At 39.3% G+C, this 19305-nt stretch overlaps 1 protein-coding gene across 1 annotated transcript in view; it reads left to right on the top strand.

The window, feature by feature from the left end:
• Window positions 1-19305, top strand: part of LOC122799843 — a 118660-nt gene that overhangs the window by 93486 nt on the left and 5869 nt on the right. The window contains exons 8-9 of the mRNA XM_044069173.1: window positions 13333-13515; window positions 18862-18978. Coding sequence (XP_043925108.1) covers window positions 13333-13515; window positions 18862-18978 — 300 coding nt within the window. The remainder of the gene's footprint in view (window positions 1-13332; window positions 13516-18861; window positions 18979-19305) is intronic.

Genomic DNA, 19305 nt, shown 5'->3' on the forward strand with positions numbered 1-19305 from the left:
TCATGTTATACAGTACAAAAACATATAGTGGAGGATTTCATTTTTTAAGTTTTTGGGGGCTGGTTACATCATTAATTCATCACATGTTTGAAGGGGGAGTGTATATATAAATGTGGAAAGATTTTAAAATTGTTATTCTGAAGAAGTCCTTAATACCCAGACGAAAGTGCTTAATTTTGTGATAATAAAGAGTATTCCTCTTCTTGACCCTGTGTCCTATGTGCTTTATTAGCTTGGGACTGTTTTTTGTTATTTCTTAATATGAACACTATTTATTCACCCCAATAACAATACTGTTCAACCTCAGCCTCCAAACCAAGTGAATGGAGAACATTTACAGTCATTGCCCTGCATTACTGAGGACCTTCCACAGACCCAGGCAATTACAGACCCATAAGTCTGATCAGTCTTATATGCAAAGTCATGAAAAGCCTTATCGTGGCACTAATCAATAAGAACATAGGGAAAATCTATACATTGACAAGTCATGCTTACTCAGCCTGGGGGACTTGTTTAAAAAGGTCTCCAAAGCAATGGATGAAGATAAAATAGTACACAACACATACCTCAACCTGGCCAAATCTTTAGACAAAATATGTAGTAGAAAAGCTAAATAAACTGGGAATAAACCCTCTTTCAACAACTGGATTGCCAACTGGGTCACAGACAGGATGCAGGACATCAATATATGTGAAGCTATTGCCACAAAAAGATCAGTTACCAGTGGAGTTTCCCAGGGTTCTGTGCTGGGACCTCTCCTGTTTAACATCTACTTTTGAGAAATAAAAGCCAATACAGAAGGGCTCTGGCTGATTAGGTTTGGTAATTTCTATAACCTAAAAGCAGTCACTGAATCCTCAAATGACTTAGCCATCCTAAAGGAAGGCTTGTCTCAAATAAATAACTGGTACCAAAATCATGGACTGATACTAAATGCCAAAAAATGCATTATCTCATGCTTTGGGAAGTCATCTACCCCAGGGAACTACCGCATTGACAATATGCCCCTAAGAATTGACCCACTTGTTCTGAATTTGGGAGCTTATGTGTAATTACAGAAATATGGTTTCAGAGCAAAAAAAGCACTCTCTATGCAAGTCTTCAGATCGACTGTCAATTGCGGTAGATTATAAGCATTTGTAAAGGATATCATCACCACACAAGAGATTCCTTGAGACAACATATTTAAACTCCTAAAAGTCCAAATCATCAAAAACAAGACAAATTACAACTTCACAGCTACTGTAGCTATAGAACACCCTCTATGCCCCCTTCTGAGTATAATAGTTATCTTGCCACATTAGGTGAAATTCCCTTTAAACCCAAGACATTTCTACTGGGGAACTTCAACCTTTAAATGGTCAGTATGCTTTGTGCTTCCTTGACATTATAAATTATAACTCTTTCACAAATAGTTAACCATCCTACTAGAGGCTAGAATGTCCTTAATCTAGTCCTCATAAATACGACTACTTCTTGCAACCTTGTTAAATCAGACCATAATTTAGCTACATTTTCCTTTAAAACTGGTAGTACTTTTCCTGTAAATAGCTCTGTGTTTAGATATTTTTCCAAAGCAAACCTTCTTCAGCTACTTGATGACTTAAATAAAATCTGCTTTAATCCTCCTCCAAAGGATCTGATTGTTCAAGCTGCTACCTATGCCTTTAACTTCTACTCCCACTTCAATAGCTGTATTGCTAAGGCAGTCCCTATCTGCACCAAACATAATGACAAATTTTAAAACACACCCCTTTGGTGGGATACCCGTATAAATAAATCATATAAGAAGAGAAAGGAACTGTTTAATGCCTTTAAAAGGTTTCATTCTTTCTACCTTAACAGCACACTTAAACAAAAGCTCAAAGTTGAGTATGAAATTAAAATAGCCACTAAACCAAAAATAACTACAAATCCTTTTTAACTATGTGAGGAAGTTAAGAACTAACACCCAACAATGTTTGGAACTAGTCTATAATAATAATACTACACTCTCTGACACAAAGGAAGAAGCTGTTATCCTAGCTAATACATTTAGTGCAAATTTTACTCCACCCACAATTATAGCTGTCCCACAAGTTCCACAATCTCAGCCACTCACTTTAATTACTATGGAACAAATTCTCACAGCCCTCTCAAAAGCTATAAAAATAAGGCCAAAACATGTATGTCCACAGCAAGTGAGGTTTGGCTTTTTAGCCTGAATGTATCCATATCCATGTCATGGGCATTCGGAAGCTGTAGCTGAAACGCTTTATGTCTATTATCAAGACAGAGCCCTGAACAACTGCTATCCGTCCAGGCCAGAACTCAGTGCTTAGTACTTGAGGTGCTGGCTATCCAGCCCAAAATTCCGTGCTTATCACCAATGGGATTCTATCTTTTATAATTTATCACCAGTTGACTTTGCCTTCAATTATGAAGATTACCCACAAGGGAGAGCAGAAGGTCACCTGAGATCACCATCGGAAGTGCAAGATCCATAACTGCAAATATCTCAACTCAAAGAAATAAAGTGACTGGATAAAATGGAGTCAGTGCCTACAAATGTGTTAACAGCTTTAAAGCCTTCTTGTTATGGGGTCTTTGCCCTTCCGTATTTATGGCACATTTAAAGGAATACTGTCGACATCTCTGACACATTTTGGGGGAATACTCCCTGATGTCGTAGCCTTAGACTTAGTATATGTTCCACCATTCACTATTATAGTCATGCTATTCTAAGCATCACAAATTGCATTTTTCAGAATATCAGTGGGAACCTGATTCCCTAGCCTGTTTAGGTTAAAATCCCCTGACAGGAATATATGTTTTTTCCTTGTTCAGTGCTCCAGTTATCAAAGGACAGCACCAAGACATACAACAAACAGAATAGGGGGATACTGACACAACCATTGAAATGTTCAGTGTACTAATCCATACTAAGTATGTATAAATATACTGACACAACCATTGAAATGTTCAGTGTACTAATCCATACTAAGTATGTATAAATACTCAGTTGAGGCAGTAACTACCCTATGATGGAGTGTTTAGTAGTCTAACATTAAACTTTTACCACACCTTTCCCTCTTGAATTGCTGGTAGTTATCAAGCAGTCAAACGGTACAGCTCTTTGCAAGTTAAACTTGCCTTGTTCCCCATTGGCCCTTTTTTCAATTATAAAGGAATTCCCAATACTATTCTAGAATGTCCAAAGGTCAGTTGTCAATCTCCTCTCCGGTCCAGCTGGTGAATCTGGGAATCTTGAGGCAATGTTACAACTGCCTCATGTACACAGACAACCCTCTCCTCCTCCCAACAAATTCCAACACATGTGAGAGATGCAACCATATAGCCAAACTGGAGGCTAAGCTCTCTCAACTCAGTACTGGCGTAACCAGTCAGGAGGAGAAGGAAACCACACTACCTACAATTCCAGTCTCACATAGACCTACCACGACAGCAAACCAAACACATAAACACACAAAGACATACTCGGAGGCTCTAAATAAAAATCTGCCTAAGCAGCAGAGACCTCCAAAGCAGACACCCAAGCAACCGCTACCCCAAAACAAAACACATGCAACACATAGCTCACAAAGCCAGTGTGCCGAACAGTCACAGCCCTTAAGGCTAAACAACACACCTGATACACTTGTAATAGGTGACTCTATCATCAGGCACACTGACGCCCGCCACCAGGCTGAACAAGGAGAAGGTCACGGTGAGCTGCCTGTCGCGCTAGGATCCGCCACATAACACAAGCACTCAGGTCACTCCAAGGCAAGTACAAATATGACTCAGTCATTGTCCATGCTGGTGTGAATGACCTGAGACGTACCTCCCTGGACTACATGAAAAGAGACATAGAGGAGCTCTCTGAGCATGTGGCCCAGGCCGGTATGACCCTGACCTTGAGTAGCATCTTACCCTCACCAAGAATGATGCCACAATATGAAGACAAGATGATCAATTTCAACAATTGGCTTAAGTATTGGTGTCATTCAAAGGGGATCCAATGCCTGTCAGCCTGGGATGACATGCTTGACAAGCCACGATGCTTCGCTAGAGACGGCTTGGACCTGTCACCCCTGGGCTTTTGGATATTGGCAAAGGCTCTTGCTACCCCCATAGTGCCTTTTTTAAGCAAGGCTCAAAAGACAAACCCACCTCCATAGTATCACAAGGGATAAGAAACTAAGAGTAATGCTACTCAACGCCAGAAGTCTAAACCTCAAGATGCATGCACTCGAAACTCTCCTTAGCATGGATAACATCGATATCTGTGCAGTAACCCAGCACTACCAGGTTATACCTCATACCATTCTTTCCGGCCCCAAAACTTGGACCGAACCACAAAAGAAGGGGGAGTATCAATATTCGTCAAAGATACCCACACCTCCAGGTTGGTGGCACAGCACGAAGCATCAGAGACTATCCATGTGCAACTAACAGTGGGTAAAACTGTCTTCCAGTTTATAGCCTGCTACAGACCACCCTCCCAAACCCAGGAACCCCACTCGGCCTTCCTGAGAACACTGGAAAATATGAAGGTCTCTCCAAACACCATTATATTGGGTGACTTCAACTACCCAAACATAGACTGGGAGCATTACTCTAGCTCCAACACCCTAGCCCAAAGGTTCCTAGAATTTATAAACTCAAATGCTATGGAACAACTTGTTACCACTCCCACAAGAGGGGAAAACATACTGGACCTGATCATCACCAACATGGGGACTCTATGCTCCAGACCAGAAGTGTATCCCTCACTGGTAAGATCAGACCATAAACTAATCTCACTGGATATTCACATCCCGACCCCACCCCTGCCCAGAAAACCACAGTGAAAAACTTCTCTAAAGCAAATTTCACACTCCTCAAAACCGAGGTGGAATCCTTCAAAGCCCCGGCCTGTGGAAAATACAGCCCAGACCGCAGAATCCTTTATAAATGCATTCTATGAACACCTTCAGGAATGCATGGATCATGCAATCCCAAATAAAACCAAGACCCAATCCTCCAAAGGCAGACGTCCTATCTGGTGGACCCCAGCCATAAACAAACTATACAATAGAAGGAGGAAGCTACTACATGATAGAGCAAAATCCCAAAAAGGGAAGGCATCTCTGATCAGTATTAGCAAAAAACTATGGGCACTCATAAAATTGTCTAAGGCCAGCTTCGAGAGAAAAATTGCACAGGACACTAATCACAAGGCTTTCTTTAGTTATGTTAGGAACCTGGGTGGGAATTCCCAGATATGCTCAGATTTAGTCCAAAATGACAAAAAATACACTGAACCCACAGACATTGCCAACATCCTAGCTGACAGGTTCAGCGCAAACTTCTCCCCCCCCACCAAAAGGGCAAATATCTATCCCAGCAGAGTGCTGCCCCCCTGACATCTCAGATGCTCAGGTAAGAGCTGCCCTCTCCAAAGCAAAAAACACAGCATCAATGGGACCAGACTGTGTCCCAGGCTGCGTCCTACATGAACTCCAAGAAGAGCTAAACCCAAACATAAAACTACTGTTCAATCTCAGCCTTACTACAGGATATGTACCCAAAGAGTGGCGTACAGCAACAGTGGTCCCTGTCCACAAAGGTGGTGCCTCAATGGATCCTGGAAACTATCGCCCCATAAGCCTGACTAGCTTGGTCTGCAAAGCTATGGAAAGGATCATCATGGACCTCATAAATAAAGATATTGGGGACCTACAGACACTGGATCCTACCCAGTTCGGCTTTGTGAAGGGCAGATCCTGCCTCTTAAACCTGGTTGATTTCTTTGAAACAGTCACCAAGGCCATTGACGAGGGGAAGGTGGTCCACACAGCCTACCTGGACCTTGCAAAAGCCTTCGATACAATACCCCACTTGGGCATTATAGATAAGCTCACCAGCTTAAATATAAACCCCTATGTCACTAGATGGGTTGCAAACTGGCTCAAGGACAGAACCCACATGGTTAGAATTGCTGGAGCCATGTCAAACTCCAAACCAGTTACAAGTGGCATCCCACAAGGCTCAGTCCTGGGACCTCTCTTGTTCAGTATATATTTCTCGGAGGTACAGGCCAACATGGAAGGACTGTGGCTGACCAAGTTCGCAGATGACTGCAAACTGGGCACCATAATCGACTCTCCAGCTGACACAAGCATCCTCCAAAAGGGCCTCATAGAAACAGACAACTGGTGCCAGAGCCATGGCCTCAAGTTAAACACCAAAAGGTGTATAGTCATCCCCTTTGGCAAAAACAAAGTGCCCACAAATTACCACATAGGTGGTAATCCATTAAGTACAGAAGAAGTAATTAGGGACCTGGGGACCCAAGTTGATAGCAATCTCTCATTTGACAACCACGTGGACAAAGTGGTTAGAAAAACATTTTATATAGCCCACCTAATCATGAAGGGATTCACATCTAGATCAGGGAGGTCATTGTGCCTCTTTACTCATCCCTCATCAGGCCCATAATTGAGTACAATGCCCCTTTTGGGATGTACCTTACCAGACACCTGCAGCAACTGGAAAGACCCCAAAAGTACCTCACCAAGAGGATCAAAGGGCTCAAACAGATGCCATATGCTGCCCGGTTAAATGAACTCCAGCTCTACTCAGTGGCATACCGCCTGCTCAGAGGTGATCTGTGCCTGATGTATAAAGCCATGTCCAACCTGGAATTAATGGACATGCTGCACCTCAGAAAATCCAAATCCCATCGAGCTACGCGCTCGAGAGACTTGAACCTCAGCACTGAAATAAATAGGACATGCTGGAGGGACAGATTCATAACCCAAAGGCTCCCTTCACTCTGGAATAAAATCCCAGTCCAGGTTAGGCAGAGTCCCTCATTGACTCTCTTCAAGAGGAATCTTGATGAGTGGATGGGAGATCATAGGTTTACCCCGGGTATCACTTCTGTGTCACTGTTAGACAGAGGCACAGTATACTAACCTCGAAAAAGGACATAGCAAAATTAATTTAAAATGGGTGGCGAAAGTCAAACACACTCTGGCTAGGCTTATAAATGCCCTAGGGCAGATAGCCTAGTATGAACCTATGAACCTATGAACCTATAAGAGCACATATTAATAAAAGTAAGGCCTTTCTCCAACCCTTGTGCATGTTCAGACTTATTATATTTATAATGTTACAAGAAGTGTGGGTGAAATCTTCCTGAATTTTAGAGTGCAGAAGTTAAGGCCTCTATATAAAAATGTGTTCTTTTGTCTGAGGGGGATGACTTTTAACTAGCTGCATTTGAAAAGTTAAGCTTGTGATGAGTCAACATGAATCTGAGTTGCATGGTATCAGGATTTAAGCTTTCTGAGTTGCAGTGTATTGAAGTTAGCTTACCATGCTGCAGGATAATTTGGCATTGTTGTAGAACAGTGCTCCCCCAGATGTGCAATAGCAAGTCCCGCCTAAATCCCGCCCTCCAACCAAAACCCTGTGATATGTTCGAATAATATATGAATATTCATGGTGATGTCATCACCGGCCTCATTAATATTCTTTGGGTATTGGAAACATTAGCTCAAGGGGGTACTGCAATTAAATAATGCTAAAGAAACAGCACTATAACTAGAAGTACTACAATGCAATATTGCTTTTTTTTCTTCTAATATGGACCTATCTCTCTTGATGCCTGTCTGTTAAACAGCGTAATTCAGTGCTTAATACAACTGATTAATGTCTTAAGAATTAGTCAGTGGCACTGAATGTGATAATGCATTATGTACCTACAATATATATATATATATATATATATATATATATATATATATATATATATATATATATCAACTGGAAGACGAGATGGTCACTGTCTAAGTAATGCTGACTGCTCCTCTACTGCACCAACATAATTACAGACGTACTTTATTGTTCACAGGGTGTAGGGAGATTGGGTTAGGGTTAGGGATAGGTCTAACTGTAAACTGACTTACTACAGAAATAAAGTTACAATTCTTGTCAGTGAAGACACATGAAAAGTCCTTAATTTTTTTTTTCCTCTGGAAGAATTGCAACATTTAATTAATTTAGCTCTGGAGCCTCTCAATCTCAGGAATATTCACAAATCACATGTACGAGGTGATTTCAATGTCTGTCAATCAGCTACCAATGTATGCATGATGTCACTGTGAAACCTGCATGGCAAGCAATCATGCATCATTTGCATACGATATCACGGCCATTTGTCATGTCAATCACACATGCCATGCCCATTTCTGCTCAGTCCGACCGGGGGGGGGGGCTGTTCTACAACAACGCACCAGTAATTCTAGTTAAAATGCATGTGAGACTCCCATCAGAATAAGGTTATGGGCAGAGTAGCACCTTGATATTACAGCATTAAAATAGTAATGGGCAGGTATGGATTCAGCAGTAACTGTTACTTTCTGCATCATATAAGGGACTTCACAAGTATGTAGAATCACAGTTCAGAGAAGAGGATACAGAGTGGACAATAGTGGAGATACTTTTCAAGAATTAAAGTGTTAGATCATGAACCCTAATTTGGGGCAATTATCAAGTAAATTCTGTGGTTAAGTAAGCAGGAAGAAGATTTTTTTTTTTTTTTTTTTTTTTTAGAAATCATTACGTTTTCCTGTAAGGAAGCAGCTTATCTCTGAAGAAGAGTATAATAGACTTACTCCTGAAACAGATTTACAAGCTGCAATGCTACTAATGAAGGAAGAGTAATATGGTTAAATATCTTCATCTAAATGTTAACTTAAACTTGATACCAGAAGATTAAAGCCATTGTCTTATAAAGTACTTATTAATCAGGGCAGCATCATGTGTGGACCACACTGTTTGGAGATATCAGTAAAGTAAAAATTTCATTGGGCAACAGCACAAATCTCTTGTTGTTATCACAATAGAAAATACACAACCTTGTTTACTGTTCACTAAAAGATACTTGGTGCATGTTTGTTTGTGCTAAGAAAGTAAGTCTACATGCAAAAAGTAATGCAGTTGCTCTTTCTGGCCATCCTTAAAAGCAAGAAATTAGAATCATTTTTTTTTAAGTAGTTTCTTTCTAGAAATCTACTGAAAAGTGTTTCAGTTTTCCTTTGTAATGTCTTTAAACATTATTTCTTTAATTGTAACATTACATTATATATTTATCAGCACTTGATCATATTTGGTTTATCAGATATTGAATGCAAGGGAATGCAAAACTAGTAACAGCATTTAACTATAGACACAGCTGTTGCTGCCTCAGCTTGTACAAAATGTATGTAAATAACTAGTTTTGAAATCAGGGATTTGAAAATAAAATTTAGCAAATATGTATAATCGTTCAGAAAATAAATAATTGCAAGTTTGTGGTTTGCTCTTGTTTTCTTTTTTTTTCAGGAGTAAAAATGTGGTATATGGTTTATGAAATGTTTTATTTTATTTATTTATTTATTATTTATTTTATTTTATTTTACATTTGTTGACCAGGATAGTCCGATTGGATAAATGTCCATTTTCAGCGGAGGCCCGGTGAGAAAAGTTCCATACTAAATACTACATACTTAATACGAAGAACTTTATCATATATACAGGTATATCACTTTTACAAATTTCCATACAGACATATTCTTTAAGGCTTTAACGTCACTTGGTCACACAATTTAATACAAACCTATTGAATTATTAACCAAATAACAAGATATAGTCACTTAAAGGCAAGAAGTACTCAAAAAGGCACACTGTTGAGGGGGTGAAGTTAGTCAAGGGTAATGCAAGGACATAGTCTTTCTTTTTAAGACAGAACAAGGCTCTCTTGTCACACAAACTGGAAAAATCTGTAGTTATGCATAACTAAATCATGCTGTTTTCTTATGGTAGAAAACATGTCACACCCAGGGCTGATACAGTGTTTTATAAATATCACAGGAGATATATGCCTGATTCGAATATAGCTGCAACTGCACATGAGTATGTTTTAGCACTTTTTTTGAATGCTTAAAGTCTTACAGTGGCCTCTCCTCTATGGTCTTAGGCTGGTTTATATCATATCTTTTAGTCTATTTCCAAAGGGTCTGTTCAAGTTTGAATACATTTTTACTGCATCCACTGGTCACATGGTTCAGTCTTAGGAGGGTCTACTTCAGTAGTCCGAAATAACAAATGCACGACACTCAAAACACTGAGATGAAATAACCGACTGTTCACAATCACGAATGTTAAAAAACAAAATGCCATGTAACTGTCAATAACCACGCAGACCAGTGAAAACAGTTGATTATAACAGTTCACTTAGATGTGCACACACTAAATAGCAATCCCCACCAGTAAAGCACTAATTATTATGATTACACATACCTGTAGAGCTCTACTAGTTTATACATCACTAATAAAATAAATATGGTGCAATAATGTGCATGACTTGTGCTCCACACCGAAAACTATATGGCTGAAGTCAATATTGAAGCCCCGGGAGTGTTAGGTGGCAAGAAGAAGAAGGGTGAAGAGAAAGCTCATCTTGAGGCATCAGCAGTTTGTGTTGTCTAATAGAGGCATATTTACCTCTTGAGTTTGTGGAAGCAATAGCTAAACTTCTAAAAATGTGAGCAGTGTTTCTTTAAATTACATGATATCACTTGGGTGCTGGAATGTCTTCTGGGATTTATCGTGTTATAGGGTGATGGACTTTCTTATGGACTGCAACAGCTATTCTTAAGTACTTATACACTATGAATGTGGTCTGCATATGGATATCAGATAGTTATTCAACAAATTGTATGGAAAGAGTACGTTTGCAGTGTTAATGTTGTGCTGTGAGTAACCATTTTATATTTAAGGAACTGCGACAGTGGAATTTCAAAGGTTGAATATGTGTCTTACAAGCATTTTTTTTCTACTATACACTTGTTTATTGGATAACTGATTCTCTCTCATTGTAAAACAAATGTAATGAATTACTATGCTGATGATATTGGACATAGGTGGGCGGCACAGTAACACTGTATGAGACTGCATTTTGATGTTTCACTTCATTTGGTGTTTTTTTCCTTATGTATGTGTCAGTGTTCTGATGTTCATTCTTTTCAAAATCGTTTTAAACCTTCATGATTGCGACCAGTTGGTTATTTAGTCTCGGTGTTTTGAGTGTCATGCATTTGGTATTTCGGTCTACTAAAGTAGACCCTATTAGGCCTATTATTGTACACACATATGCTTACATTAGGTGACTTTATTAGAAGAAGGGACTAGCATACCATAGCTATGCAGACAATACCCACATCTATCTCTCCTCCACCCCTCAGGATGAAATGACGACTGTGTCTTCCTTGGACAACCATCTGGAAACAATACACTTGCAGCTTTCTTGTTACCTGTTGAAACTGAACACTTGCAAAACTGATGCCCTGGCAGTTCATTGTATTTTGAAAGACTCATTTGCTCTTCACTTCAAATTATATTTGCTATGAAGGAAATAAGCTTGAGTTTGTTGAAAATGTGCGTATTTTTGGTGTTATCTTAGATTACAGACTGACATTACAGGCTCAACTGTCAAAAAGCAAGTTTTATCGCAAGTTGATTTTTCAGTAGCAGACCATGCCTTGGATTTATTGCAGTTGGATTATTGTAATGCCCTTTACCTAGGACTTACTAGAATTCAAGAACTTAGGGTTGGTGCAGATCTTTGTTCCTAATTTACAGACTGGTACTTCACATTAACAGCACCTTACTCCTGTTGTGCATATTACTCTTGTTCTGCACATTACTCCTGTTATGCACATTACTCATGTTCTGCACATTACTCCTGTTCAGCACATTACTCCTGTTCTGCACATTACCCCTGTTATGCACATTACTCCTGTTCTGCACATTACCCCTGTTATGCACATTACTCTTGTTCTGCACATTACTCCTGTTATGCACATTACTCATGTTCTGCACATTACTCTTGTTATGCACATTACTCCTGTTGTGCACATTACTCATGTTCTGCACATTACTCCTGTTATGCATATTACTCTTGTTCTGCACATTACTCCTGTTATGCACATTACTCATGTTCTGCACATTACTCCTGTTCTGCACATTACCCCTGTTATGCACATTACTCCTGTTACTTACATTACCCCTGTTATGCACATTACTCCTGCTGTGCGTGATCTGCAGTGGCTGCCAGTTTGAGTTAGGATTATCTACACTGTCCTGGTGTTGGTGCACTTGTCTTTACATGACTTGGGTACCACTTACTTGAAAGAGTTAGTGGTGTCATAAACACTAACAATCACTCAATAAACACTGAACACTCTTGGCCACTCAGGCACTGTTAGTGGTTCTAGGGCTGCATCCTGAGACCTCTATAATGTGTTCTTTTGCATATCAAGCATCCACCTGCTGAACTTATTCCCTTAGTGGCTTCAGGTGTGCACAATGCTAGCTGGCTTCAATAGATCACTTAAAACGTACCTCTTAGATATTGCATATGAAGGGAAAGGATGTTTTTTATGACCTGTTTTTAATAATTTTATGTAATTTTACTTGTTTTATTGTTTAGTACTTGGGCTGTTTTCATACTGTATATAGTATTTGTTACCCATCCTAGAGAAACTTATCCCTCTCACCCACCTTCCCCCATAGACTGTGCCCATCAGACACTGCTTATTCCTAATCCCTGCTGAGTGACATTGTAGTGTTAGCGACTGAAAGAAGCTTTATTAAAGTGTCACTGAGTTCCAGTCATCTGGGATCTGGAATGAAATCTGATGTTCGTTAATATTGTAGTCATTGCTATTTTTCATCAACTGAAATAGCAAGGCAACACAAAATTAATGAAAAAAATCAAGAACTTTTTTATTTCCAGTCTACATGACAAATGTCTTACAGTTTCATAACAGGAAAATATATTCCCATTCCAGCAGTTTCCTGAGGGAGAAACAATTAATGTACAACTGAGCTTTGACTCCATATATGCCAGCAAAAGTCCTACCATCAGCATTTTTCATCTCTTCAAAGGCCATATTACAAATATTACACTGAAAGGGCTGACAACCTGCTGCTTTACTTGGTACCAAGCTTCTCCCTTTCCTTTTTGCAAAAAATTACAATATGTGCATTGGATTCAATGCACATTTTTATTTTATGTGTATCACCTGGTTTTACTGCACATCTAAGTTATATAAAAATAATCCGAACATAACTTTTTTGTTGAAGTATTGTAAAAGATTAGTTACTGCTGTTTTTTTTTTTTTTTTTGCTTATAATTTTATTTCCATAGTAATTCAAGTAAATGTTATCACTTCATTTCCTTCTCACTTTTATGATTTAGTGTATAACTATTTATGTAATCTGCTTTTCTCTGAAGAATTTTCTCTGCTTCTAATGCAGAATTTTGCCATCACATACTGGAGGAACAATGGAGCTCCAGCTGACAAGCTGATAATGGGAGTGCCAGCCTATGGACGTACCTTCACTCTTGCATCTGATAAAACTGGTGTTGGTGCCCCAGCATCTGGTCCTGCTTCTGCTGGGAAATACACAAGGGAGGCTGGATTCTGGTCGTATTGTGAGGTATTCTCATAAATGCTAGTATTACAAATGCAATGTCTGTGATTAAACCTCAAGAGCTATGCAAAGGTAAACAAGCAGAAGCATTTTAAAGGGGATTGTACATATCGGGTATCTGACAATTTGTGCATACCTCTTTGAAACAGTTTACCAATGTTATACATCAACAGTGTATGCTCAGTGAAGTGATAAAATGAATTTGTAAGTTAATTTTCATACACTTTATGACCACAACTTATCTACCATAAGTGAAGGGAGAGGCTTTGGTCCTGCATCCCTATCCAATGCACACAGAATCATCATCCAAAAATATACACAGACACCACTCAATGAATCTTCTGACCCTCTGAACACATCAGTATCTCCCAAGCCATCCTCTATACCCCAAACATAGCCAAACATACATAATAAGAAAACAAGCTATACAAACAAATTAATATTTTGACTAGCAAAGAGGCACTAAATGACCCGGCATTAAAGTTAAGAATGAAATTAGAAGGGTACAAGTTCACCAGGAAACAAGATATCAGTCAATAGTGACAAATGTCCATTTATGTTACTACCTACCCCATTAAAAGCTTCTGTATTGATTTTGAGAAGTTTAGTGTATGTATTGCCTTTTTAAGTTGTATATTTGGGATTTATACCATATAAAAATAAGTCATGCTGAAGACAGTGGCTGCTTATGAGTTTTGTGTACAAAATCGAATAGCTGGCTAGTCCCTTTCCTGTCCAGCATGCACCTGGGCTTATCCACAAACAACATAGCAGCAGTACTAGTATGTAAAAAAAAACTGGCATATCCCAGTGCCACTAGAGCCAGATGTTGGGCTGAATGGGTGTGAGTCAGTATATATGCCACCTTCTTCAGCTGCTGCTTCTTGTGCAGTCAGCACAAGATGTGATCACAGAAGTGACAAAAAGGCAGCTGTAAGAGTCAGCAAATAATAACTCAACAGCACATTAACAAGATAATGCATTTAATAGTGAGAACACTGGGAGTCACTATATCATCTTTTATATGACTGTTCTGAAAACAGCCTTAAGAAGTCAGACCCATTTATAGATCTGTAGCCCCTCTCTATATCCCACTTTTCTTTCTTCAACACTATTTTCTTGCAACACCTCACCATACCTCACCACTCCAAGCCCATCCTCGACATTAATCCTGTCACTTGAGTCGTATCATGGTACAGAAAGATAAAGTCCTAACTATGGCTCAGGCAACCCAGGTATGAGTAGCATCTCACGTGTATGAGGAGCAGTAGGGGAAGAATGGGCATGCTGTCCAGGTGGGGGGACATACTTGTGCATGCTCCTTGCATTAGATCCCTGATGGAGGCTGGGACACATAACAGAGCATGTCCTAAAATGGGACTAGGCAGGAAACACTGGATGAACTCTCAAGGAGGCAGAATAATACACTGCACTTGCCCATTTCATGTCCCCCCATAAAGAAGTATATGCAGGAACATGGAAACAGGGAAGATGGCCATAGTGAAAAACCCCCCCCCCCAGGCAGTAATATGGTACTGCAGCAGCATGCCTTGATGTCCTTACTGGACTAAAGTATGGGTTGGAATAAAGATTGGAGGAATGCAGGAGTTCCCCAGTGGATCAGAAGAGACACAGATGGCAACCAATGGTTAGTTGCAGGGTGAAAAACATCCCCCTTCCAAAAAAAAAAAATCATGCTATGCCTTGCATCTCTTACTATTAGCTCTCCCAACCCCAAATACATCAGTACAATGCAATGCATTCATTGTAAATAGGCTTATGTACTGCAACTCCTTTTTACCTTTTATTCTTACTTCATTGCTTACTATATTCTTTTTATCGTTGAAGGTTGTGCGTCAGGCCTGGAAAGCCGGTACGTAAAAATCAACTGCCAATCATTAGCGGACCGGAGTTCCACTGTGGCGTCCCCTAACCGGGAAAAGCCGAAAGACACAAACAAGCAAACAAACAAATTATTTTGCTTTAGCATATTATTTGGTTAATTGAAGTCTATTTTAACTGGAGTGTGTTTCTCTCTGTCTCTCTCTCTCTCTCTCTCTCTCTGTTTCTTTTTATAATGCTAATTGCATCATTTGCATTATGGTAAATACTTTAGCTTTCATCGGTTTAACCCCAGAATGAACCTGAAAATGATCCATTGAGATTATGTACATAATATGAGTGTGCTAGCTTCTGATCTTGTTATTTCAGTATGGAAGTCAAGGGGAAGGCAGTAGTCTTGCCACAGTCTGAGATGCTGACAAGGGTTCTAGTTTCCAGGGGGATATCTGAGTAAGCGACAGTGAATCATAGTGAAAATACTAGTATCATTCACAAGTATGGCCTAAAATTCATCTATTGGTTTTGCTGTAATTAAAAAAAATTAAAGGCACTAAGTTAAATAAGTAATTTAGGGCTAAATGTGAAGATTGTTTTTCCTGATAGAAGTTTCTGGTTTACTAGATCAAATGCCCTACAAAGATTGCCCAATCAAAAGCCTCTGTCTGTTTCAAAGGATGTTACTGGTCAGTGTTCCCAGTGCTTCAACATGTCCAGAACCCATGCAGGTGCTTGGATTTAATGCCATATATTACCATATACATGAGTGAATATGCAATTTTGTTTGAGACTATTTCCCACATTACTGAGAGATTAGAAATTGGTCTGAAACCTGAAAATGATTCAGGAAATTACCATTTGAGAGAAAACTCTGGCGTTCTTTCAGATTTCTAAAATGATACATTGGTTGGTTGGCATGTTATAGATGTTAACTGAGGGATTTATGATGTGTTTCTTGCATTACAGGATAATAAATGAACAGAGGTTAGTAGGGTCTTGGTGACTAGTACGCTGCCAGTACCTTTTCTGGGGTAGTCATTAAACAGAGATTGAGAAAGTGAATATCTAGTAATGGAAAAGGCTGCAGTTCAGAGTTGTGGATATGGAGACTTGGGATTTTGTGCAGTTTTTGAGAATTTCTAGAGGAAGTCATTTAAGACGAGAGTGGTATCACAGATTAGTTTTCAGATTCATTATTTTTTTAATATAATGGTTTGATTGAGGGTATGACTAAATTTTCCCCACAAATGCACAAAAATTGTGCCCAGATATTTCAGTTCCAAGGTCCAGAGTAATGATGCCTATAGACCAGGTGACTCATGTTCAATTTGTACCATGGGAATTAAAGTACCTGGCAGGTAAGGATAAGCTTGATCAGTTGATGCCAGCCAGATCATCCATGGAGGAGGGAGAGGGGTTGGGCTTCAAGGCCCATCATACTAGTGATATCTAGAGGTGACTAGGTGTTTTAACTGCCTGTAGTGGCCATGCTGGCTCCTGTTAAATCAGGCAGGGACTTTTCTGCAGAGTTGGGGATTAAGAGGTGTGTGTGTGTGTGTGTGTGTGTGTGTGTGTGTGTGTGTGTGTGTGTGTGTGTGTGTGTGTGTGTGTGTGTGTGTGTGTGTGTGTGTGTGTGCAAGTACACACCTTCTCTCCTGATCCTGCAGATATTGAGATTTTCAGGCAATCCAGAGGTAGAGCTTTCTGAGGGACCAGCAAGATGGCCTGTTCCCTACCACTTAACTCATACTGTTGAGGGAATGGGTGGGCCAATATGGCATCGCAGGCAGGAATGAATGGACCATAAGGCTCTCACCTACCCACAAGGATACACGAGTCATGCCCTTGAAGAATGAATGGTATAAGTGAGTGCAGGTTGTGTCGCCACTGGGCAGACACCCTTAGAGAGGGAAGAGCAAAACAATTTTGAGCAGAAGATTGCAAATGGAACTTTACCTGACATTTGTCTTTAATGTTGTGCAGTACAGTGGGTTGGTTTAAAGTCCGTAACTGTAGATTATGCCCAAAAAATGTAAAGCGAACAACTAAAATTAGACAGTGCAAGAAAAAGGTCTGAATAAATCTCCATGTCAAGGCCACTGATAAATGAGAAACCATGAAAATTATAGCATGGGTAGTGTTTGGATATGCATGGCCAATATCCCACAAAAAATACAAAATGTAATTACATGAACTCTTGTTTGGAGAAGCTAGCAAATAAAAGGCTTCTTCTTGGCACTTATAGAAAAAAGAACAGGATATAATCTAAGATGGCTTGAAGAACAATCAGATTTAATGACAGAGTACAATCTAAGCTAACATGAAGAACATTCAGACACAGAGCAGCTAATAATGTTCATTTCCATGGAGAGAAAGGTTAAGTTCATTGCAGAGAGAATGCTGATAATGAGATGAACCTAGAGAGAGGTAGATAAAACAAAAATAATTCAGTTCAGTTCAAAAAGTCAATCCCAATATATAGTAAGATTCTAGAATAAGCAGTAAGGAAAATCCCTCAGCAAAATATTAAGGCTCCATTTTTACAGATCACAGGGCAGATCACAGCAGACCTAAAGTTCAACTGTAGAGTCCGTTCCTGAAAATATTAGATGTCTTTTTCAGGAAAGAAAGCTATTAGCACAGAATAAAAGCAATGATCCTCAGACATCTTTATAAACACCATGAGAAAAGATGAGATAAGTCTGGAGGAAATAGAGATATGTTTAATAAATCTAAGTATATGGAAAAGCCGAGCTTACCAATACTGAGAGGTATTTTCTAGGTAGCAGATGTATAGACATGGCAAAGTACAGTTTCCCAATACTTAAGAGAGGAAAATAGGAGATGATTCCTTCCAGAAAGGGCTGTTAGCAGTGATAAACATAACTAGCAAATGAGGTGACAGAGCTTTGCATAAGCAGCCATCTTAAACAGAAACAGGGCAGTGTAGTGTAGAGCATATACAGACAATACATAGAAACTTAAGTGGCTTTATATTAGCATCAAATAATGACTAAATCTCTCCAGATTCTTCTTAAGAGGAGAATTATTTTCATCATACAGTATAGCACTTAGAGAGTGCAGATTGTTAATCTAAAGAGGTGAACACTGAAATGTTTGTTAGGAGAAAAAGAGTAAGCAATGATCTCAGAGTAAGTAACCAACTAAACCACAAGATTTCTTTGGCTAGTAACGTTTGACATTAATGTATTCTGCTGTTTTATGTATGATGACTATTGCATGGAGATATTGCTAATGCCATGAGACCTGCAGTGTAATTACTAGGCTATGATTTTCAACTGTATGTCTGTCTGTCTGTCCAGTGCTTTTAAGAATGCAGCTGCTGAGTTTAGAGTTGAGCAACTACACAGCACATGTTCTCACAATAAACGGCATGTGGAAACTGATAACTGACAAAGCCTGGACAATGATATGCTGTAGATCATAAAACTAACATTGTGATATCCTCCCATGATATCTCATCATTAACTGTTGATTATTTTGTGTTGCCAGGTTTGTCAATTTTTAGATGGCGCAACAACTGAGTGGATTTCTGACCAGCAAGTTCCTTACGCATACAAAGGAAAAGAATGGGTGGGATATGACGACCTTCAGAGTGTGGAAGGAAAGGTACATCTCTGAATTGTATGCTTTTAAGAGGCAGACTTACCCCTGTAATTTAAAAAACAACAGCTACACATGTGAATGAGATCTTCCAGTCCCCATCAACTTATATTTTATTATATCTAATGCTCTCTAGTGGGAATTAGCACTATTTGCTTCTGGGATCACCCAAAATACATTATAGACTGCATGATGCCTGAACTTGCAGTAATGCTTGAATACACATACAGTATTACAAAATTAATTTGGGCGCAGAAAAATGTTGCTATGTCAGTTTTCTTGGTGGCATGTGTATCTGTTTATACCATGCCATTTTACATCATGTCTATATGT

The sequence above is a fragment of the Protopterus annectens genome, chromosome 4.part0 (assembly GCF_019279795.1).
Source record: "Protopterus annectens isolate FY-2018-M chromosome 4.part0, PAN1.0, whole genome shotgun sequence".
In the NCBI taxonomy this organism is placed as follows: domain Eukaryota; kingdom Metazoa; phylum Chordata; order Ceratodontiformes; family Protopteridae; genus Protopterus; species Protopterus annectens.